The 23640-nt window shown below is 48.4% G+C and overlaps 1 protein-coding gene across 7 annotated transcripts in view; it reads left to right on the top strand.

The window, feature by feature from the left end:
* Nucleotides 1–23640, top strand: part of LOC123775330 (ubiquitin-conjugating enzyme E2 W) — a 74706-nt gene that overhangs the window by 14548 nt on the left and 36518 nt on the right. For 5 of the 7 annotated variants that reach the window (XM_045770408.2, XM_045770409.2, XM_045770411.2 and 2 more), the window contains one exon: nt 16599–16625. The exons of 1 other annotated variant lie outside the window; for it this stretch is intronic. In XM_045770408.2, coding sequence (XP_045626364.1) covers nt 16599–16625 — 27 coding nt within the window. Of the gene's footprint in view, nt 1–16598; nt 16626–23501 lie in introns of those variants that run through there. One more of the 7 variants, XM_045770407.2, reaches the window with a different exon arrangement.

Raw genomic sequence — 23640 nt, 5'->3', positions numbered from 1 at the left:
TCCTGAACTCTTTCACCCCCCATACACCCCCCGGACCCCCCCAGACACCCCCCGGATCCCCCCGGACATCCCCCGGACCCTCCCCGCCCCCAGTCATCCCCCAGACACCCCCCAGATCCCCCAGATCCCCTCTGCCCCCAGTCACCCCCCAGACATCCCCCAGATCCCCCCAGACCCCCAGAGAAAGGGAGAACTCTGGTACAAGAGTTTCCATGAAGAATCTCAAGGTTTGGTACACCAATGCTGATGGGGTATCTAATAAAGCAGAAGAGATAAAAGAAAGAGTGAGTGAAGCAGATCCTGACATAGTTGCAATTGTGGAAACTAAAATTAATGACATGATCTCAGATGCAATCTTTCCTGAAGGGTACCAGGTGATACGAAAAGAGAGGACACAGAGACAGGGAGGGGGAGTAGCACTCCTAATAAAGCGGAAATGGAAGTTTGAAGACCTGGGAAATCGAGTTACCAATGAGTGCACAAGCTTCATACATGGAACTCTGACAGTAGATGGGAGGAAGATTGTGATCCTGGTAATCTACAATCCCCCACCAAACAGTAGAAGACCCAGGCAGGAGTATGATGACAACAACAAAGCATGTATAGATGAACTGCAGAAGGCAGCAACACTAGCCCACAGAATGAGAGCGAAGCTGCTGATCATGGGGGACCTAAATCATGGAGAGATAAATTGGGAATCAAGGAATCCCCATGGAGGGGACGAAACGTGGGGAGCAAAATTAGTAGATGTTATAGACAGGAATTTCCTGACACAACATGTGAAGGAAGACACAAGGGAAAGAGGAGGAGATGCACCGAGCCTATTAGACCTGATTTTCACCCAGAACGTAGAAGATATCGAGAATTTAGAGCATGAAATACCTCTAGGGGCCAGTGACCATTGTGTCCTAGTCTTTGACTACATGATGGAATTCAAACTTATGACCATGGGACAAGAGATCTGGGAAAGGAGAGCTGACTACAGGAAAGGGGACTATATGAGGATAAGGGACTATCTGGGTGAAGTGCAGTGGGAGGAAGAAATTAGGGGAAAAACAGTCCAAGATATGATGGACCTAGTCATACAGAAATGCCAGGAGGCCGAAGAGAGATTTATACCAACGGTAAAGGGAAAAAATAAGAAGGAATATAATAACCCATGGTTTAATAGACAGTGTCAGGAAGCAAAAATGGCCAGCAGACGGGAGTGGAGGAAGTACAGAAGACAAAGAACAGAGGACAACAGAAGCAGATACAACAGAGCTAGGAACGATTACATTAACATAAGACGAACATCGGAAAGGGACTATGAGAACGATATTGCAATCAAAGCGAAAAAACAACCCAAGTTACTACACAGTCATATAAGAAGAAAAATGTCGGTGAACGACCAAGTGACAAGACTAAGGAAGACAGAGGGGGCATATACTGAAAGTGACAAGGAAATCTGCGAGGCACTGAATGCCAGTTTCCATGGAGTGTTCACTACCGAGCCTGAGCAGCTCCCATTGTTGGAAGGGGTTACCCTAGATGAAAGACTATCAGATATAGAGGTGACAGCAGAGGAGGTAATGAAACAGTTGACAACTCTAGATGCAACTAAAGCAGTTGGACCAGACAAAGTATCACCGTGGATACTAAAAGAAGCAGCACAGGCCCTCAGCGTGCCTCTGGCAATGATCTTTAATGAGTCACTTATGTCAGGAGAATTGCCCAGTTGCTGGAAGAAGGCAAATGTCGTGCCGATCTTCAAGAAAGGAGATAGGGAGGAGGCACTTAACTACAGACCTGTATCACTGACAAGCATCCCCTGTAAAATACTGGAAAGAATAATTAGGCTGCGACTGGTTGCACACCTGGAGAACATTAGGTTTGTGAACAAACATCAACATGGGTTCTGGACAGGGAAATCGTGCCTAACAAACCTTCTGGAATTCTATGATAAAATAACGAGGATAAGACAGGACAGAGATGGTTGGGCAGACTGCATATTTCTGGACTGCCAAAAAGCCTTTGATACAGTACCGCACATGAGACTGCTGTTCAAGCTCGAGAGGCAGGCGGGGGTGGGGGGAAAGGTCCTAGAATGGATAAGGAACTACCTAACAGGAAGGAGCCAAAGAGTTACGGTAAGGGGCGAGAAGTCGGACTGGCGAACAGTAACAAGTGGAGTACCACAAGGATCGGTGCTGGGACCAATTCTATTTCTTGTATATGTTAACGACATGTTTACAGGCGTAGAGTCCTACATGTCGATGTTTGCGGATGATGCAAAGTTGATGAGAAGAGTTGTGACAGATGAGGATTGCAGGATCCTCCAAGAGGACCTGAACAGATTGCAGAGATGGTCAGAGAAATGGCTACTAGAATTCAACACGAGCAAATGTAAAGTTATGGAAATGGGACTAGGAGATAGGAGACCAAAGGGACAGTACACAATGAAGGGGAACAGCCTACCTGTAACGACGCGTGAAAGAGACCTGGGGGTGGACGTAACACCTAATCTATCTCCTGAGGCACATATTAATAGGATAACGACAGCAGCGTACTCTACACTGGCAAAAGTTAGAACATCATTCAGAAACCTAAGTAAGGAGGCATTTAGGGCGCTTTACACTGCCTACGTAAGGCCAGTCTTAGAGTATGCCGCCTCATCATGGAGTCCCCATCTGAAGAAACATATAAGGAAACTGGAAAAGGTTCAGAGGTTTGCAACGAGACTCGTCCCAGAGCTACGAGGGATGGGGTATGAAGAGCGCCTGAGGGAATTGTGCCTTACGACACTAGAAAGAAGAAGGGAGAGGGGGGACATGATAGGAACGTATAAGATACTCAGAGGAATTGACAGAGTGGACATAGACGAAATGTTCACACGGAATAGTAACAGAACGAGAGGACATGGATGGAAGCTTGAAACTCAGATGAGTCACAGAGATGTTAGGAAGTTTTCTTTTAGCGTGAGAGTAGTGGGGAAATGGAATGCACTTCAGGAACAGGTTGTGGAAGCAAATACTATTCATAATTTTAAAACCAGGTATGATAGGGAAATAGGACAGGAGTCATTGCTGTAAACAACCGATGCTCGAAAGGCGGGATCCAAGAGTCAATGCTCGATCCTGCAGACACAACTAGGTGAGTACACACACACACACACACACGCGCGTGCATACAACACCAAATCTAACATCACTCTAGTATGGATCTACATAGGAACAAATGTAATAAGAACTTATAAGAGATATATACTAATATATACCATTAAGCATGTTTATATGTAGCCGTTGTTTGACCTCCAGGAAGGTATTGTCCTTTGCAGATATACTTGGATTTTTGTGAGAGTAGACAACATAGAGGATACAGAAAACCTCCAATCTCATACAAATCAGGTCTTTCAATGGGCCACATAAAATAATATGTTTAATGGAGATAAGTTATAGTTCCTGCGCCGTGGAAAAACAACGAAAATATAAAAACGAAGCCACATATAAAACGCTGTCGAATCATTCTATACAACGAAATAGCATTGTAATAGATCTGGGAGTAATCCTTTCAGGAGAACTTAGAGTGCTCTCTTAGAGTGCAACAATATTCCACTCTAACATCTCAATTCAAAGCTGGAGAAACCGCTGACCTGGAGAGCGTGCAAAATAACCTTTACTACTTGACTCCACTCAATAAATCATCTAAATTATTGGGACCGAATACATTTTTAATCTGTATTCTCTACAGATAACCCAACATTTTTATTATTATTATTAATACATGAGGTACATCTGCATTAGTGCAGCTACCCTAGACTATATGAAGTGGAGTACAGTGTGTCAAAAAAGCTAAATAGGTGATGCTAAAAAATCCCCATCACACAGGATGGTTAGTCATACAGAGGCATGTGATAAGCAGTCTGCACTGGCAGACTCCGGATGCATTTTGAGGATATCATCAACACAAGATTGGATAAGGTAGCAGTGGTAATACAAGTCCCCATCTCGAACTCAACATGGTAGCATAGGGGATGTAAGGGTCTACGGTATTGTCAAGCCACGTTTCACTAACTGCAGTGTGTGTGAGATGAGAGATGAACCACCATCACCATATCGCGGTAGTAATTGTGAACCAGGTCGTTACCCACTTGGCTGGTCCTTTTACCATGAACTATGGAAACAGAAAGCTGTCAACTGCTAACACGAACCAGATCTCGTCTGCTCCTGTACCCACCTGCGGTGTAAAATTGTAATTTAAGAAAGTGTAGTTTAAATTTACAATTTAAGAAATTCCTGACAAATATGGCAAAACTAAGACTAACATATTCTGGGTGATTGGCACAATTTTAGGCGCACAATCGTTGCGAATGTGTTTGCGGGGGGGGGGGGGGGGTGAAAATTGGGAGGATGGTGATAACTCCAGAACCGCTGGTGGTAGAGACATGATTATAGAACAACAGTTATAAAATATTCATGTTTATATATAAGTGTAACTTTTTCTCTCTTTTAAACTTGGACAATTCTTTATCCTGCTGCAAAATACTTTCTTTTAAAGTAATTATTTTATTCATGAGGCCTTCGTTTTCATTTTCTAATTTAAGAAAGTTTCTTTCGTAAATCTTCAGTAAATCTTCAATAGTCATTAACCTGTGGAGAAAATCACCTTCCATTAGTTCTTCCTCATTGCTCCCCTTGACATTTCCATCTGTTATTGTCTTGTTCCTTATGGCAGCGGCCATCTTTGTTCTTCACTATTTTGCTTTTGAACTTCAACATTACTTGTCCCTCTTTTTCACTCACTTTTGTATATGGGTTTTATTTCATTTATTTTTCAAATTCTCCATAAGTGTTGCCGGGGACACCACTTACGCTCACCAAACTGGTCTACAATACTTTGGTAGTGGGGTCATCCTGGAGGTGTTGGGTGTAGCCGTGTTGTAGTGTCGGGTGGCTGTGTGTGTGTGTACTTAACTAAGTGTAGTTACACAACCAGAGCTACGCTCGTGGTGTCCCGTCTTACCAGTACTCTTTGTCATATAACGCTGCGTGTGTGTGTGTGTGTGTGTGTATGTGTGTGTGTGTGTGTGTGTGTGTGTGTGTGTGTGTGTGCGCGCGCGCGCGCGCGTTTACTCACCTAGTTGTGTTTGCGGGGGTTGAGCTCTGGCTCTTTGGTCCCGCCTCTCAACCGTCAATCAACAGGTGTACAGGTTCCTGAGCCTACTGGGCTCTATCATATCTACACTTGAAACTGTGTATGGAGTCAGCCTCCACCACATCACTTCCTAGAGAATTCCATTTACTAACTACTCTGACACTGAAAAAGTTCTTTCTTATGTCTCTGTGGCTCATTTGGGTACTCAGCTTCCACCTGTGTCCCCTTGTGCGTGTGCCCCTTGTGTTAAATAGCCTATCTTTATCTACCCTGTCGATTCCTTTGAGAATCTTGAATGTGGTGATCATGTCCCCTCTAACTCTTCTGTGTGTGTGTGGGGGGGGGGGGCACAGTTCCTTAAGAGTACTAACCCAGTAGAGTTTACATTCTCGTGGTTTTGATCCAAGTATAGTGAGTTTACACTGAGAGCGTGCTCTACCTCACAGCTGTGAGTCACTTGTTGGTCTCCCTCCCATACATACCTGCGCCTTATGCCCTTGTTCACCTGCAACATTATGAAGCTCTCAGCCTGTTTGATGAACTACTTACGTCTTTATCATGTCTCCTCTGGCTGTCCTTTTACCAGACAATTTTAATTTCAGTTCCTCGGTTTTCCTCTTACTTTTTGTCATCCTTCTTTCTATCTCCTTCCTTTTCTCCATACTCTTCCTCTCCAACTTCATTGTCTACTCTTGCTTCCTCTCCTTCATTTCATATTATTTCTTGTTTCGTCCTGAGGTTATTCACCGTTTCCAGCTATTCCTCTCCGTCAATATTTACGTCCTTTTTCTCTCCCTCTTATTGGACCCAACCACTTGGGCTGGACGGTAGAGCGACGGTCTCGCTTCAGTGCAGGATCGGCATTCAATCCCCGACCGTCCAAGTGGTTGGGGCACCATTCCTTCCCCCGTCCCATATCCTAAATCCTTATCCTAACCCCTTCCCAGTGCTATATAGTCGTAATGGCTTGGCGCTTTCCCTTGATAGTTCCTTCCTTCTCCCTCTTATTTGCTCTCTTCCTATTCCTTCCCCTTGAACTTTATAGTTCTCTCCTCTTCCTGACACTCGTCCACATCTCCTCCACCTCTCCTCCAGCCCTTCCTCCTTCCCTTCTTCACGGCGTGGTCCTCCATCTCCCCCCCCCGCCCCCCCCCGCAGCGCGCAGACACAGAGCAAGACGGATAGTTGAAGACCTTCATCTTCATCTATCAACATCTTGTAAATGCCTTCCTCTGTCCCGGTACGCCAGTTCCCTTTGTGTGCGTGTGACTGGGGGTAAATGTGTGCGGGGGTTTTGCGTGTATGCGTGAGCTTATGGGGTGGGGGAGAGAGAGAGAGAGAGAGAGAGAGAGAGAGAGAGAGAGAGAGAGAGAGAGAGAGAGAGAGAGAGAGAGAGAGAGAGAGAGAGAGAGAGAACTACCTATCTGTACCTACTGTAAGTGTGTAATCTCACAAAGGCCAGTCTCTCAAACACATTAATTCATCAATCATTATTGTCTCCTAAAAATCTGACATTTTCTGTATTGGTAACCTGAAAATAATAGGGTAAGTAAATTCTTCGTCGCATGCGCGCGCGCGCAAAGAAAAAAAATGTGGTATATGTGAACTGACATACCCCCAGGAAGTAGCCCGTGACAGCTGACTAACTCCCATGTACCTATTTACTGCTAGGTAACAGGGGCATAGGGTGAAAGAAACTCTGCCCAATGTTTCTAGCCGGCGCCCAGGATCGAACCGGGACCACAGGATCACACGTCCAGCGCATTGTCCGCTCGGCCGGCCGGCCCCTCGAGTGCGTGCGTGCGTGCGTGTGTGCGTGCGTGTGTGTGTCAGAGAGTGAGTAAGCGAGCGAGGTTGTGGCCACAATAAAAGCTGGAGCGGGCCCCAGCTCACGAGGACTGAGCCGGGCTCAGCATGTTAATGAGAGTGGCAGGGGGGGGGGGGGGTTGTGGGGGGCGCCTCCCCCCTCCCCCTCCTGCTGCTGGTGTCAGCGGTCCGGGCGGGGGCTGTAATATGGCTCCTCGCATGATACAGTCATCATGCTCCCTAATTACTTGGGCTGGACCATCCACGGGCCACCTGGCTCCTTCCAAGTCGACTTTTGATCCACGACGATTCAAGGGCTTGGAGACCGTTGCTTCCCTTCGTCCTCATATCCCAGCTCCTTGTCCTCATGTCCCAGCTCCTTGTCCTTACATCCCAGCCCCTTGTCCTCATATCCCAGCTCCTTGTCCTCATGGCCCAGCTCCTTGTCTTCATATCCCAGCTCCTTGTCCTCATATCTCAGCCCCTTATCCTCATATTCCAGCTCCTTGTCCTCATATCCCAGCTCCTTGTCCTCATATCCCAGCTCCTTGTCCTCATATCCCAGCTCCTTGTCCTCTTATAATTACCCAGGTTGGATAATTATGAAGAGAAACTTGGATATTAGACACAAGGAGGAGTCAAAAGAATCTGTCATCTGCTGGTACATTAGATATTCGGGACCCAGGAGCTAGATCTCAACCCCTGGTGTGTGAACGTTGTGGCACAAAATAACAACATTGAGAAACGTGTTTGAAATAAATGGTAATGATATACAAAACCAGGAAGAGGAAATGTATTCATTGACGGGTGAATTAATTATTTTGGTATTACCAGGAGAGGCTGTCTGAAATTAATTGGAGCTCATAATGCCCTAAATTGGGTGTTTTCATCATTGTGCGGTGTATGAGAGAGGTGTGTGGTGGATGGTCTCTCTCTCTCTCTCTCTCTCTCTCTCTCTCTCTCTCTCTCTCTCTCTCTCTCTCTCTCTCTCTCTCTCTCTCTCTCTCTCTCTCTCTCTCTCTCTCTCTCTCTCCCTCTAGTACGAGAGACAGGAAGGAACAACAAAGAGTGGGAGAGACAAGACAGGCATGATAATTAAGGGTTAGACCGTGGTGGAGATTGATTGCAAATTGGGAGTGAGTGAGTGAGGTGTGTAGAGGAGTCAGTAATATGAGGAGAATGAGGGCACAAGGGAGAAGTAGAAAGGAGTGTGAGGGAGAAAGAGAGAAAGAGGAGGAGGGGAGGATACAGATGTAGAGGAAGAGGGAAGGGTAAACAAATATTCCTTAAGCACTGTGTACGTAACTCAAGAGTTTATCTGAACTCCGCAATGGGGCGAGACAAACCGGAGGAGACAACACCCTGGGGCTACACTGGTGTTTCCTCCAGGTTGCCGGAGCTCACAGTCCCCAGTACTGCGAGAAGGTTGTGACCCAAGGTGGTGGAGGGGGGAGGGGGAGAAGTGCACGCGGGCAGTAGAAGGCGGTAGTCAACATGCTGGAAACAAGGAAGGGAAAATGGAGAGAGAGTGGGAAGCTGGAAAAAAGGAGGAGGAGGAGTAGGGAACGAGAGAGAGAACAAAGAGAAAGTTAGAAGGGCAGAGAGAGAATGAATCGGAGGGTGAGAGGCGGAGATTAACAGGAAGAGATTGCAAGAATAATTGGTTAGGAGAATGAAAGAGTGTGTGTGTGTGTGTGTGTGTGTGTGTGTGTGTGTGTGTGTGTGTGTGTGTGTGTGTGTGTGTGTGTGTGTGTGTGCGTGCGTGGGGCGGGTGTGGTGGTGGCAGGGGTGCTAACTCCCCTTATGGGTGGGCAGGGCACGTCACACTGTGCTCTACCATTGTTGGTGATAGCAACCATGTTTAGCTTTTCCACGTCCCCCCCCCCCCCCCACCCCCACCCCACACACATCTCAGGTCAACAACCGACCTTCACCAGCCTGCAACCCACAACAGTTGACTAATTCTCGGGTAATACAATAGGTAAACAGATGCATCAGGTGAAAGGAAACATGCGGTGATTGAGCCACGGGATGAGATGTGGGAGAGTTAATAGGAAAGGTGTATGAAGTAGGGAGAGGAAAATGTTAAGGGAGTGGATTAATGGGAGGGAGACCGAGTTAAACAAAGGGTTGTGGAATAGTATTGGAAGGGAACTTAAGACATTTAAAATGGAAAAAATGTGGCAGTTACTGTTACAGCAGAGAGAATCCCCAGGAAGTAGCGTGACTGAGCAGTTACACACTAATGACTTCTTGCAGACGTGTGACAGACTTGCTTTGAACCAGCAAACAGCAGAACCACCAAGAAAACTCCCTAAACCTTATTTTTACTAACAATGGTGAACTGATGAGGGGAAATAATGATTACAAATACATGTTACTTAGATCACTAATCGAAGTTCAGACAAGCATGAGAAATAGTCCAAGAGGAGAACTCAACAAGTTAAGTTTGAATAAAAAACTGACTGACTGGGAAGGAATAAGCCAAGAATAAACCTGTTCTCCCCTGCAGAAATATGCTGGGAAGAACAGGTAGGTGCACACTTAAACCAGTGCTTCGAGAACATAGGCGCACTAGTACTGGTAATATTTAGCCGGCACATAACACTAAGAAAGAGAAAAGATGCAAACTGGAGCGAGAACGGCGTTTCCTCTTTAGGCGAAGAACAAATCACAGAACACCTCAAACACTCTATCCCAACTACGACGAGGAAGACAATGTAGATAACTATAAATGACGGAGCTCAAACTGCAAAAATCATATAAACTCCCGGAGACGCAGAGAGAGCAAGCTGCCATAAGTAAAATACAGAGACATCCAAAATATAGAACAACTGGAGGCTCAGTGGTCCCTTGCGCAAAGTGGTGCAACTGTTACAGATGACAAAGAAATGAGTGAAATACTGAAGCCGCAGTACGATTCAGCTTTCAGTAAACACCTGAACACATTGAACATGATCCAAACGAATTCTGTATGAATGTGACCGAAATTGAACCATATATTAGCTGTCACCCTAACCCGCCTATCACGCGCTTGACAGCTGGATGGACAGCGCTTCGCATTCGTAGTCCTGAGGTTCAGGGTTCGATCCCTGGTGGAAGCGGAGACAAATAGGTAAAATGTTTCTTTCATCCTGATGCCCCTGTTACCTATCAGTAAATAGGTACCTGTGAGTTAGACAGCTGCTACGGGCTGCTTCCTGGGGGGGGGAGCTAACAAAAAGGAGGCCTGGTCAGAGACCGGGCCGCGGGGACGTTGATACCCTGAATCAGCGGACGGCAGGTAGGAACAAGAGGGGTGAGAAGGGTTAAACAAGACAAGTGGTTCATTATATAGGCGCAGAGGGAAGGGAGGAGGATGAAAGGGTACAGAATATAGAATAATAGTGTGTGAATGGCATGGGAGGGAGAGAGGAAGAGAGGATAAAAAACGAATGTGAACAGAGGGAGGACAAAGGAAAACTCTAGCGAACCCACCTATTCTCCTGTGGATACACAGACAGACAGACAGGAGGGGGAGGTTGGGGAAGTAGAAAATGGACATGAATTGATGGGTTGTGTGATGGACCTACCCAGCTCCCATCCCTCTATCTCTTATCTTCCCTCACTCAAACTGATGAAAGGGTATAACAGAGTAATATTAATAGGGTGTTGCTTGTATAAATACAAAATACCACACAAAACTAGAGATACAAATGGGATAATTGTTCAGAAATGTCCAGAGGAAATAGAGGTTTGCAAATAGATGTTGATGCAGTGCAACATAAGAGACGTGGGTTTTCTGGGTTGTTTCAAGCGTGGGTTAGACAAATAATTGAATGGGTATTACTTGATATAAATGAGAACTTCATCATACATGTCTTTTGTAGCTGCTTCTGCCATGTTTTTACCTCCATAGATAAGAAGTGTAAATGCATAGTGTACATTTATTATAGATACGTATGGTACAATTTATTGTATCATGTGAGGTGTGGTGACCTCCCTCGTGTGGTTGCCACACTAAACATGTGTAGCACGCGTTTACTGCACACATACCTGCACGAGTACACGACTTACCACATTTGTTAACAGGTATAGAGCTCTCTCTCTCTCTCTCTCTCTCTCTCTCTCTCTCTCTCTCTCTCTCTCTCTCTCTCTCTCTCTCTCTCTCTCTCTCTCTCTCTCTCTCTCTCTCTCTCTCTCTCTCTCTCTCTCTCTCTCTCTCTCTCTCTCTCTCTCTCTCTCTCTCTCTCTCTCTCTCTCTCTCTCTCTCTCTCTCTCTCTCTCTCTCTCTCTCTCTCTCTCTCTCTCTCTCTCTCTCTCTCTCTCTCTCTCTCTCTCTCTCTCTCTCTCTCTCTCTCTCTCTCTCTCTCTCTCTCTCTCTCTCTCTCTCTCTCTCTCTCTCTCTCTCTCTCTCTCTCTCTCTCTCTCTCTCTCTCTCTCTCTCTCTCTCTCTCTCTCTCTCTCTCTCTCTCTCTCTCTCTCTCTCTCTCTCTCTCTCTCTCTCTCTCTCTCTCTCTCTCTCTCTCTCTCTCTCTCTCTCTCTCTCTTTTTTTTTTTTCTTCCCCCCCCCCCCGTCCCCCCCCCCCCCCCCCCCCAGTAATGTGGCGTGGAGGTAGTTACTCGCGCTATGAGGAAAAAGTATTTGCCTCCGGTGTCACCGTGTTAAAAGTGTTGGGATTTACTTGTTAAAACGCTTCATTACCTGCTGGCGTGTGTGTATAGTGAGCCAGCCCCTCTCCCATGTGTGTATAGTGAGCCAGCCCCTCTCCCATGTGTGTATAGTGAGCCAGCCCCTCTCCCATGTGTGTATAGTGAGCCAGCCCCTCTCCCATGTGTGTATAGTGAGCCAGCCCCTCTCCCATGTGTGTATAGTGAGCCAGCCCCTCTCCCATGTGTGTATAGTGAGCCAGCCCCTCTCCCATGTGTGTGTGTGGTGAGCCAGCCCCTCTCCCAGGTGTGTATAGTGAGCCAGCCCCTCTCCCATGTGTGTATAGTGAGCCAGCCCCTCTCCCATGTGTGTGTGTGGTGAGCCAGCCCCTCTCCCATGTGTGTATAGTGAGCCAGCCCCTCTCCCATGTGTGTATAGTGAGCCAGCCCCTCTCCCATGTGTGTATAGTGAGCCAGCCCCTCTCCCATGTGTGTGTGTGGTGAGCCAGCCCCTCTCCCATGTGTGTATAGTGAGCCAGCCCCTCTCCCATGTGTGTATAGTGAGCCAGCCCCTCTCCCATGTGTGTGTGTGGTGAGCCAGCCCCTCTCCCATGTGTGTATAGTGAGCCAGCCCCTCTCCCATGTGTGTATAGTGAGCCAGCCCCTCTCCCATGTGTGTATAGTGAGCCAGCCCCTCTCCCATGTGTGTGTGTGGTGAGCCAGCCCCTCTCCCATGTGTGTATAGTGAGCCAGCCCCTCTCCCATGTGTGTATAGTGAGCCAGCCCCTCTCCCATGTGTGTATAGTGAGCCAGCCCCTCTCCCATGTGTGTGTGTGGTGAGCCAGCCCCTCTCCCATGTGTGTATAGTGAGCCAGCCCCTCTCCCATGTGTGTATAGTGAGCCAGCCCCTCTCCCATGTGTGTATAGTGAGCCAGCCCCTCTCCCATGTGTGTGTGTGGTGAGCCAGCCCCTCTCCCATGTGTGTATAGTGAGCCAGCCCCTCTCCCATGTGTGTATAGTGAGCCAGCCCCTCTCCCATGTGTGTATAGTGAGCCAGCCCCTCTCCCATGTGTGTATAGTGAGCCAGCCCCTCTCCCATGTGAGTGTCAGGCGGTATCAGTGCCACAGTCCAGCAGGTACCAGAGCTGGAGTGAGAGGAGAGGGAGAGGAGAGTGAGAGGAGAGGGAGAGGAGGGAAGAGGGCGCCAGGAGAGAGGGCGGGGTGCTGGCTGGGAGTGTTACTGTACTGGGCCGTCGTTAGTGCTGGTGTGAGGCGGACAGGTGCGGGCGAAACACAATTATTTTCCAATAACGTGAAGGTGTGTTTCCCCGTGAACTGCTGGAGAGTTTATTGCTCGGGTTTTCTTGCCTCTTGAAGAAGTTGCAAAATATTCTTGGTCGATTCTTGGGGGGATTTTGAAGACGGTAGACGCAACTTTGGTCGGGGTTTGAGTGCTTGGAATAAAGAGTGTACCTGTAGATTTTCGGGTTTTCGCAAGTCTGTGATGGTTCACCTGTGGGTTTACCGTGATGGTTCACCTGTGGGTTTACCGGGATGGTTCACCTGTGGGTTTACCGGGATGGTGAAGGAAGTGTAGAGGTTGTTTATCGGTTTTCACTGATCATGTCGGAGATGAAGAACTTATTGGTCGAGTTTTCTCCGGAGGTTTTATTTGTTATTTTTATTTTCTGGAGGGTGTAGGAAGCGGGAAGTTTATTGGTGTTTTGCAGGTGTGTGGAGGCGACGAGGTGACGAGCGGTCTCTGGTGGTGGTGAGAGCTGGTGTGTGCTGGCGCCTGTGACAGGTGCGTGTGCTGGCGCCTGTGACAGGTGTGTGTGCTGGCGCCTGTGACAGGTGTGTGTGCTGGCGCCTGTGACAGGTGTGTGTGCTGGCGCCTGTGACAGGTGTGTGTGCTGGCGCCTGTGACGGGTGTGTGTGCTGGCGCCTGTGACGGGTGTGTGTGCTGGCGCCTGTGACGGGTGTGTGTGCTGGCGCCTGTGACGGGTGTGTGTGCTGGCGCCTGTGACGGGTGTGTGTGCTGGCGCCTGTGACAGGTGTGTGTGCTGGCGCCTGTGACGGGTGTGTGTGCTGGCGCCTGTGACGGGGGCCGCGCTCTCACTAATATAACTTGTCCAAAAGCCACAGTACTTACACCAACTGTTTCTGGGACGGACAAAAATACTGCTGTACAAAACAAAACTTTTGTAGGGCATAAGAAGGAAGGACATAACCCAATCTAAACTCTCCTAGACTTAGTAGAGTACATGGAAAGTACTAAATTAGGCCTAAGATGGCCTATATTAGGAAATATATATTTAGGCGCACGACATATTAGGCTGTATAGTTGCCATTTTTAGTTTGCTATTTTGAGTATTACAATACTTGAGAACACTTGTGGCTGCAACAGTCTGTTTTTGTACTGTGGGAAAACAAGTATTAAATACCCTGTCATTTTTGGAGGATAGACTGGCTTTAGTGGTTGATTGTTGTGGAGGAGGACATGAGGTGGAGGAAGGAAGGAGAGGGGTGGAAGAGGGATGACATGGGAGGGAATCGATCTTGAGAATGGTCCAGGACGGGCCGAAATGTCGTCGTCCCTTCACCTTCTAGTGTGTGGTCTGGTCAACATGGGAGGGAGGTCCCAGGTGAATGGAATGGTAGAGAGGGTGGTAATAGGTGCAGGAGCAACCTGGGAAGGAAAAAGGGAGAGTAGTTACCGCAGGGAACAAACACAGGTGTTGAAGGAAGGGGAGAAAATATGTCAAACTTCAGTTGATGGAAGATGATAGGGCAAGAAGCGAATGGGAATTAGGGAGAGGAAGCGACAAGAGGAGGAGGGAAAGCGGTGAAGACGTGATGAGAGGGGAACCAAGGAGATGGTTAAGAGCAGCGAGAAATTGTGTAGATGAGAAGGGAAAGATGGAGGGGAAAATGAGGGTAGGGAGGAGGACGTTTACCTGTGGCTTACCTCTTGCCCCATCCTCATCCACCTCTCAACCCGGCGATGCCAGGCACCACCAGGATTCGAATCCGCTCAGGATCACCCGCGGCATGGGTTCGAATCCTGGTGGTGTCATATAAAGTTGTTAGTGCTTCGTTATTTTCCAGTTATTTTGCCAGTTACTTGCAGTAGTGGGTAGAGTGGCGGCCTCGCTCTTTCACTGGTCGGCGTTCCAGTTCTGAGGGTCTGTGTGGCGGAGCATCGTTCATTCACTCCTTCTCATATCCCAGCTCCTTGTCCTCATATCCCAGCTCCTTGTTCTCATATCCCAGCTCCTTGTTCTCATATCCCAGCTCCTTGTTCTCATATCCCAGCTCCTTGTTCTCATATCCCAGCTCCTTGTTCTCATATCCCAGCTCCTTGTTCTCATATCCCAGCTCCTTGTCCTCATATCCCAGCTCCTTGTTCTCATATCCCAGTTCCTTATCTTCATATCCCAGTTCTTCGTGCTCACACTTGTTGAGAACTCTGAAATGTTCCTGTATGTCTTGTGTATGGTACCGTATTATTCTTATTCACCTCTAGATATACGCTGGAAAATGTATAGTTTTGCTCTTGTCAGTGTGGAAACGGTTGTGCACACTCGAGCACTCTCATTGATGTTCACAAGTTTGCTCAAACACTGTGAATTTTAGATGCTGGCTTGAATACTTTGTTACTTAGACGCTCGCTTGAATACTTTGTTACTTAGACGCTCGCTTGAATACTTTGTTACTTAGACGCTCGCTTGAATACTTTGATTCTCAGACGCTGGCTTGAATACTTTGTTGTTACTTAGACGCTGGCTTGAATACTTTGTTGTTACTTAGACGCTGGCTTGAATACTTTGTTGTTACTTAGACGCTGGCTTGAATACTTTGTTGTTACTTAGACGCTGGCTTGAATACTTTGTTGTTACTTAGACGCTGGCTTGAATACTTTGTTGTTACTTAGACGCTCGCTTGAATACTTTGATTCTTAGACGCTCGCTTGAATACTTTGATTCTTAGACGCTGACTCGAACACTGACCCCATCACAGCCTCCTCCACCCGCCTGCACACACACACTGGCCTTATGTACGTAAGAAAGACGCATGGTTGAGTGTAATAAGCATAAACTAATTGGGTACACAGAACACGGGTCGTAACCAGCACTCACTGTCGTAACTTTGCTTACTACCACCCACACCATCCCACCTGGACCCCTTCCATTCCATCCACCGTGTGCGCCTGCCTCACCCCCGCCTTCTGTTTCCTGCCTACTCGTCCCTCTCCTCGCTAGGCGCTATAGCTAATTGGTTTAAGTGGAATTTATTTGTCCAGTTTGTCTTGCTAAGCACCCGCTTAGGGGGGTGATGGAAGGGGGGACGGGAGAGGACCTCCTTCCAGGCCCCCCTTCCCTCTTGCAGGGGGGGGGGAGAGAAAGGTGGATGGGATAGGAAGTCGAGTGGGAAGGGTAAAATTAATTAGTAATGAGGAGAAAGGGCTAAGCCAGTATGACTAGACATCACTTGGAAGCGTTAAGAGGACAAGGGGGTGGGATGGGACAAGAGGACGGAGGCCAAACATTTGGCCGTCACTCGTCAAGTGAAGGATAGAGACATAGAATGAAAGGGAGTGGAGGAGCGGTGCCCCCCCCCCCCCCCCGCAGGGTCCTTCACCAGTCACTTCCACCTACCACGGAAGTGCCGGACCAACCGGGCTGTAGTGGATAGTGTAGTGGGGTCTGCGGGCCGCTACTACCAACAGCCTGTTGGACCCAGCTCTCACAAGTTAAGCCTGGCCCAGGACCGGGCTCTAGGAGCAGGAAAGACTCCCAGAACCCCATCCAGGTACAGTCCAGGTAGGCGTCCAGACATGACAGTAGAGGTAGACGCGCGCATACTCACACGTGACAGTGCTGTCATGTGTACAGGTATTTACCATGATATGTGAAGGTTATTACCCTGGTGTTTACACCTTTATACTCTCATATTTACACCTTTATATTGTCATATTTACACCTTTATACCCTGATATTTACGGGTTTTAACGCATTTCTTTTTTTCAGGTTGGTGGCGGTTCCTCGGCTGCTCAGGTAGATCTCTCTTGTTGGTTAATTGATTACCCTTCACCCATCCCTCTCACCCATCCCTCTCACCCATCCCTCTCACCCATCCCTCTCACCCATCCCTCTCACTCATTCCCTTCACTCATCCCCTTCACCCACCCCCCTTCACTCATCCCCCCTCACCCGTCCACTTCACTCATCCCCTTCACCCACCCCCCTTCACTCATCCCCCCTCACCCGTCCACTTCACACATCTCCCTACCCTCAGTTCTCACCCCCTATCCCCACAACCATTCCTCATGTAAGACCATAAATGGTTTTATTTAATATATGTTGAGTGATACAAGTGGGTGGAGCCAGGAGGGTGTGGCGTAGTGTGGCGGTGGTTGGCACTAGTGTTCCTGTGCACACGTCAGGTCACCTCGCCCTCTGCTAAACTGATCACTGCTCACAACCCCTTCTCTACCTCTCTTCTCTACTTCTCTTCTCTACCTCTCTTCTCTACCTCTCTTCTCTACCTCTCTTCGACAAGTCAAGCCTGGCCTCGGGCCAGGCTTGGGGAGTAGAACTCCCAGAACCCCATCAACCAGGTATCTACCAGGTATCTACCTCCCCCCTCACTGTGAGCGCCCCCCCACACACCGCCACAAATAGCGTCACCTTCCCACGTAATTAGGTGTCACTTGGTAACGGGTATTGATCCATCTGTGTTTGAAGTAGTGACCTTTTGGCAGCCTGGCAAACTGCTCCACTTTGTAGCTATTGTCCTTGGTAACTTATTGTTTTTTGGTCACCCTGAATTTAGTGTGTATACTCACCTAGTTGTACTCGCCTATTTGTGCTTGCGGGGGTTGAGCTCTGGCTGTTTGGTCCCGCCTCTCAACTGTCAATCAACTGGTGTACAGGTTCCTGAACCTACTGGGCTCTGTCATATCTACATTTAAAACTGTATGGAGTCAGCCTCCATTTCTGCCTAGTGTGTGTGTGTGTGTGTGTGTGTGTGTGTGTGTGTGTGTGTGTGCCTGTAGGATGGAGCTGTCAGCTCTTGGACCTCGCCTTTCTATCCCGGAGGTTGACTAATGTACAGACTCCCAACCCAGTTTTCTCTCATATGTGCTGCTACATTATTCTCTCGCACCTACACATCCCCAGGATGTAGCCAACAACAGCTGTCTACTGTTGTTGGCTCCTATTTACTGCAAGGTGAACAGGGGCATCAGATGAAACTGTCCATTTGTTTCTGCCTCGGTCGAAAATCAAAGCTAGTCGAAAAACCTATTCCACCTGTGCTGAGGCGACAGGACCCATCGTGGAAGGCGTGACCGGCCGCGTACTCTACCCAGTGCTTGTGGCTCCTACTGCAAGACTGTGACTGACTTCAGGGGGAGCCTCCACACTTCCTGTGACTTCAGTAGAAATCCGGTTGTATGACTTTTAGAAGTCTGGGTGGTACAGTGGTAAAGAATGCGACTGGCAGTACCTTGATTGCAGGTTCGCGCCCCCCCCCCCCTCACAGCCCCAGTGGGGTTTCTCATTGATATAAATCACGTTAATGTGATTTCTGTATCAAATCTATTTTCCTATTTTCCATATATGTAAATGAGCTTCCAGAGGGAATGAATTCATTCGTCTCAATGTTTGCGCATGACGCAAAAATTATGAGGAATATTAAAACAAAGGAAGATAGCAAGAGACTACAAGATGACCTAGACAAAGTTAAAGAATGTCCCAACAAATGACTAGAGTTTAACTCCGGTGATCTCCGTCTTGGCCGACATGTGGTCTGGTCAACATGTTAATGTGTGTTCTCCGTGTAAGATGACAAAGCCTTCCACTAGAGGAAGGTGTGATAGAAACCGCAGGAGTGAGCGAGGTGAGAGTAGTGTGAGGTGCGGGGGGACGCTGGCTCACACGGCTGCCTGTAATCCACATAATAGGATGGGTGGGAAGCCCACCTGTAGTGAGCAGACCGGGTGTGGTTGGCCAGGTTAGTTGACACTACTCATGCTTCATTATGACTGGCGAGGGAGGGAAGGAGGGAGGCGGGGAGGGAAGGGGAGAGGGAGGCGGGGAGGGAAGGAGAGAGACAGGGAGGGAAGGAGAGAGGCAGGGAGGGAAGGAGAGAGACAGGGAGGGAGGGAGAGAGGCAGGGAGGGAGGGAACAACATTTGATAGGCTTCATGCAGGTAAAGACATGAGATATGAGTGTGTGTGTGAGGGTGTGTGTGGTGTGAGGTGTGAGGGTAAACACAAGCACCGCCCCACAACACATACACCGGCTCATGCCTCACACACCAATATTCACCTCTATTCATGTCAGAACGCCTTGCCGAACACTTCATGTCATTGTAGTAAACAGGTTCCCGGGAGTTAGGCAACTGTTGTGGGTTGTAAAGGACTTTGAGCGTTACCAGTAATGTCGGTGCTTTAATGTACTCGTGCCGTGAATATTCTCTGCCCGCTCCCCAGGCCAACCTTTTTCACTACTTATGAGTCCCAGTGATGCAGGGGAAAGGTGAGGGTGGGAGGGAGATCTCAACATGAGCAGTGAGTGAGTGTACGAGTACCCATGACACGAGTCAATGAGTTAGCCACAATGACATCACGGTACAATCACCTAATTGCAAGAGTAACTTCCTTGAGAGTGTGATGTGGTGAGCATCAGACTGGGGTGATTGTGAGCACTCCGACAGGTAACTGGGAGACGTCAGGTGGCAGGTGGAGGCCTCACCTAACCTTGGCAGGTACACTCAGCACTCCTGGCGCTGTGGTTGATGCACTCACGCTTCAACCACACACACACCAGCACAAGTGATGACACCTCAGGCTGATTCAACACACCAACAATGTGTTCTTTGTCAGTATACTTGAGTTTATCTGGAGTGTGTGGCGGGTGTATCTCACTCACACGCACACACACACACACACACACACACACACACACACACACACACACACACACACACACACACACACACACACACACACACACACACACACACACACACACACACACACACACACACACACACACACACACACACACACAGACACACACACACACACACACACACACACACACACACACACACACACACACACATACACACACACACACACACACACACACACACACACACACACAGACACACACACACACACACACACACACACACACACACACACACACACACACACACACACACACACACACACACCAGCAGCCATTCATTGTGTTATAGTATAAGAAAATATAGCCACAATATAACAGAACAGATCCACCAAAGGAAAGCTGTTCAAGTCAAGTGGACTCGTCAACGTCCTTATCAGCTCGCGTTCTCAATCTGCCACTCCGTAAAAAAATGCAACTTTTCCTAACCAGAAATATACGAACCCAATCAACCCACCTAACCTCTCGGACCGGTGCATAGAAAACGTCTTTATTACGGTGCTTTTAATTTTTAGTAATACGTCATAATATTAACGAACCGATTTCGTGAAAAATGTGACGTTTGAAGTAAGAAGATGGTTCGTGCCACTTACCACTTAATGGTACTTGTAAAACAAGTAATTACCTATCAGAACTTACCTATCAGTGACTACGGGAGAGTGAGGTGTAGCTCTTGATGCCCCGCCTATCACCCTTGTTGTACCTGTTGTGTTATAGGTGAACTATTCTGACGGCTAGTAAGCAGGTGGAAGAACAGAGTAGGGAGAGAGCAAACCCACAAGGGCCGTGACGAGGATTCGAACCTACGTCTGAGAGCATCCCAGACGCTGCCTTAATCGACTGAGCTACGACTTGGAAGCTGAACTGAGCTTCCATGTCGTAGCTCAGTCGATTAAAGCAGCGTCTGGAATGCTCTCGGACGCAGGTTCGAATCCTCGTCATGTCCCTTGTGGATTTGTTCATTTGATGCATCACGTTAGTGTGATTTCTGTGTGTAGGGAGAGAGCCTTCTGCTTTTCTGTCTTCAGTACATCTGTTGTTTCAGTAGCTTGATAACCACTTGCAAGACGGAAAGGTCTTCCGTTATCTGTCTTCTGGCATTCTCCTCCTCCCATGTTTCTTCCTTTATCTTTATTTCCCTCTCTCATCCTTTCTCATTGTCTTCTTGCACCCAGCACCCGCCCCCAGCACCCGCCCCCAGCACCCGCCCCCAGCACCCGCCCCCAGCACCAGCCCCCAGCACCAGCCCCCAACACCCGCCCCCAGCACCAGGGGGAGTCTTCAGGTGCTCCCGCTGCTGGAAGACTCGGGGGGAAGGGCTTCAACCTGCCAACACCAGCCCTAAACCACCGGGCTAACAAGGTGATTAACAGATCCGCCCCGATTGTTGCCACCTTCCAGCACAGATGGTTTCTGATTGTGGCAGCTCACCGGGCCGTATCTTGGACGCTGGGGGAAATGGGTTCCCATTCCTGGTGGTAAATTAGGGGAGAGAGAGAGAGAGAGAGAGAGAGAGAGAGAGAGAGAGAGAGAGAGAGAGAGAGAGAGAGAGAGAAGGAGGAGAAGGAAGAGGTACACTTACAAGAAGACAATAATGGAATAAAGTTTGATAACGAGGAAGGGGAAGAAGACAAAGAACAAGCAGGAAAGGAGTGAGTAAAATGAATACATGTCCTGTTGAGTAATGTGTGTAGGTGAGTATACATCCTGCAGTATACATTATACACCTCAGTATACTCATCTTATAATTCTTTATTCCCGTCTATTTCATTCACTTTAAAGTTAACAAGTCAGTACTGTATCATTATTTCCACCGTATGAGCAACTCTCCTCATTCGTTGTATCGATGAATGTGATCCAAATGTGATGAACATGTACAGATTACCGCAGCGTAATGTGACGTTTTGTGTGCATGTTGTTACGGGCTCACCATAGCCCGTGCTACTTGGGACATTGTTCCAGGTAGCGAATCTTTAACAACAACATGCTCGGTACATGTGTGGTTATGGGACGGAGCAGGTCAGGTCAAAGGTAGCTGACCTGCTGGTCGCCCCGTGATGAGTCGCTCCCCTACCCAACCTGTGCTCTTGCTAGGTAGTCATCACATGATGAACCAGGTGCGTATTTAACTCGTCTTCTTGCTAAATAATCAGAAAATGCGTCATATTATTATTCAATCCGATTCTCCCATAAAATGATCATCATATGATGAGTCGGACGATTGTTCAACCTGTTCTCTTGGTAAATCATCAGCTGTGCTCGCTAGACGTAGCCGTACAGATATCTAGTCTTGAGAAGTTGGGAATGGTACAGATATCCTGACATAACAGTAAAGGCGGACTTCTACCACTGTATCCTTTGAGAGTGGCTTCTGAAGCTACTCGGAAGATAACTTTTTTTTGTGAAGGCTCTCTGTAGGCCAGTGGATAGGTGATAGACTAAGAGTGCTCATGGCGGGTAGAAAATAACCTAAGCTACTCTATCCTTATGAGATGTATTATATTGTCTCAATAAACATACTTGAACTTGAAGAGTGTTCAGTCTTGGGATGAGCCTAAGATCATGTTTAGTTACATAACTTATTCCATCCCGTTTGCCTGTTTATGTTCATATTGGGGAATCAATCCGAGGCTGCAGATCGAAACCCCAAGATCAGATGATTTGTGTTTGTACATGGTGAGTGACCAAACTGTTATGGCTGAAGGCTTCATCACAAGTGTATCAAGCTTATTCTGGGGTTGCCGGTTGTGCCTGGCTGTGGCGGGTGTGTGGGTCGTGGGGGTTGCGGACACAAACAGCCTCATAGACCAGGTGCTCATCAGGGAAGGCTGGCCACAGGGCAGGCAAGAGGCAGTAGAACAAGTCTGGAAAACATCAGCAGGTTGTCAACTTGTGAGAGTGTTACTAGTGCAGGCGTACGTCAGCAGAGACCTGACGTGACGGGTCATCTCCGCTCTCTTGCCCAGCTGAGTGTAGTGAACACTGAAGCACCCAGGCCGTCCTCCTCAGCCTTACCAGCCTACCTTACCCTCCCATAATATCGGGGCTCAACGTCTCCGCGGTCCGGTCCCCGACCAGGCCTCCTGGTTGCTGGACTGGTCAACATCCAGGAGGCACTAAACAACTAGGCAACAACGTCACTAAACTCATGTACTAAATTACCCGAACCTAACCTTACCAAGGAGCACGAATAGAAACGGTACATCAAGTAAATTTTGCGAGTTGCTGTGATTTTTAGCACATCAGTATTTGGCCTTAGGGGATATTTACGTCAGACTGCGATGTAGTATTGGAGAGGCCGAGGTGGGTGACGGTGGTGCCCGTAGCACTGTCTGCGGCCCGCTGACCCGTTACCCCTACTGAGTGCCGAGAGGAAGAAAAATATAGGATTAGAAAGTTTCCTTCCCGCCCTGCAGCATCTCCGGCCACTTTCTGCCCGTGAACTGTTGCCCAGTCCATGAGCCAGTCTTCAGCCCAGCTCCGTCATGCACATGGCAGGGAAGGTCTTGGCGCGGCTGGAAGGTTGCCACACGGCTCTTGGAATAGCGTAGTAATGAGCGCGTATATTTATGGCTGTGTAACACCTGACGAAACCCAAGACTTGCGTTTGACGGGGGAAAAAAGAAGCTATCAGGAGCCATCATCTTACATCTGTCATGTTCCTGACTGACTTGGAGCTGACAGAGTTCAGTTTATAAGTATATATCTCTGGCAAGGTTAGAGCTTCATACGTGTGCTGACAACTGGGGTCCGCGTGTGATCAATAAACAAAGGGAGCGGTGGGCGGAGTTAGCGCAGTCCCATGTTCTTTTTGGCAGCGTGACGTGCCGGCCTCTGGGCCAATCACTGCCCGCTCATAGCATCTCCGGGAATCGATACTCGGCGATGATTGGCTGGCGGGTGGTCCTGTGGGTGGGTGCTGGCCAGAGATGCTGAGTGGGTCGGTGTGGAGGGGTCAGTGTTGCATGGTCGCTCAGGCGGGTGTGTGTGTGTGCGTGTGTGTGTGTGAGTGTGCTGCTAGCTGGATGTGGCCTGTCCGTGTCCAGGCAGAGGTGTATCTTTAGTCGCGTCCGTGTCAACGCCGGCGTCCAC

Source organism: Procambarus clarkii, chromosome 70, assembly GCF_040958095.1.
Source record: "Procambarus clarkii isolate CNS0578487 chromosome 70, FALCON_Pclarkii_2.0, whole genome shotgun sequence".
In the NCBI taxonomy this organism is placed as follows: Eukaryota; Metazoa; Arthropoda; class Malacostraca; order Decapoda; family Cambaridae; genus Procambarus; species Procambarus clarkii.
Note: the sequence above shows the minus strand (reverse complement) of the source record. Positions and strands in the feature narration are given on the sequence as shown.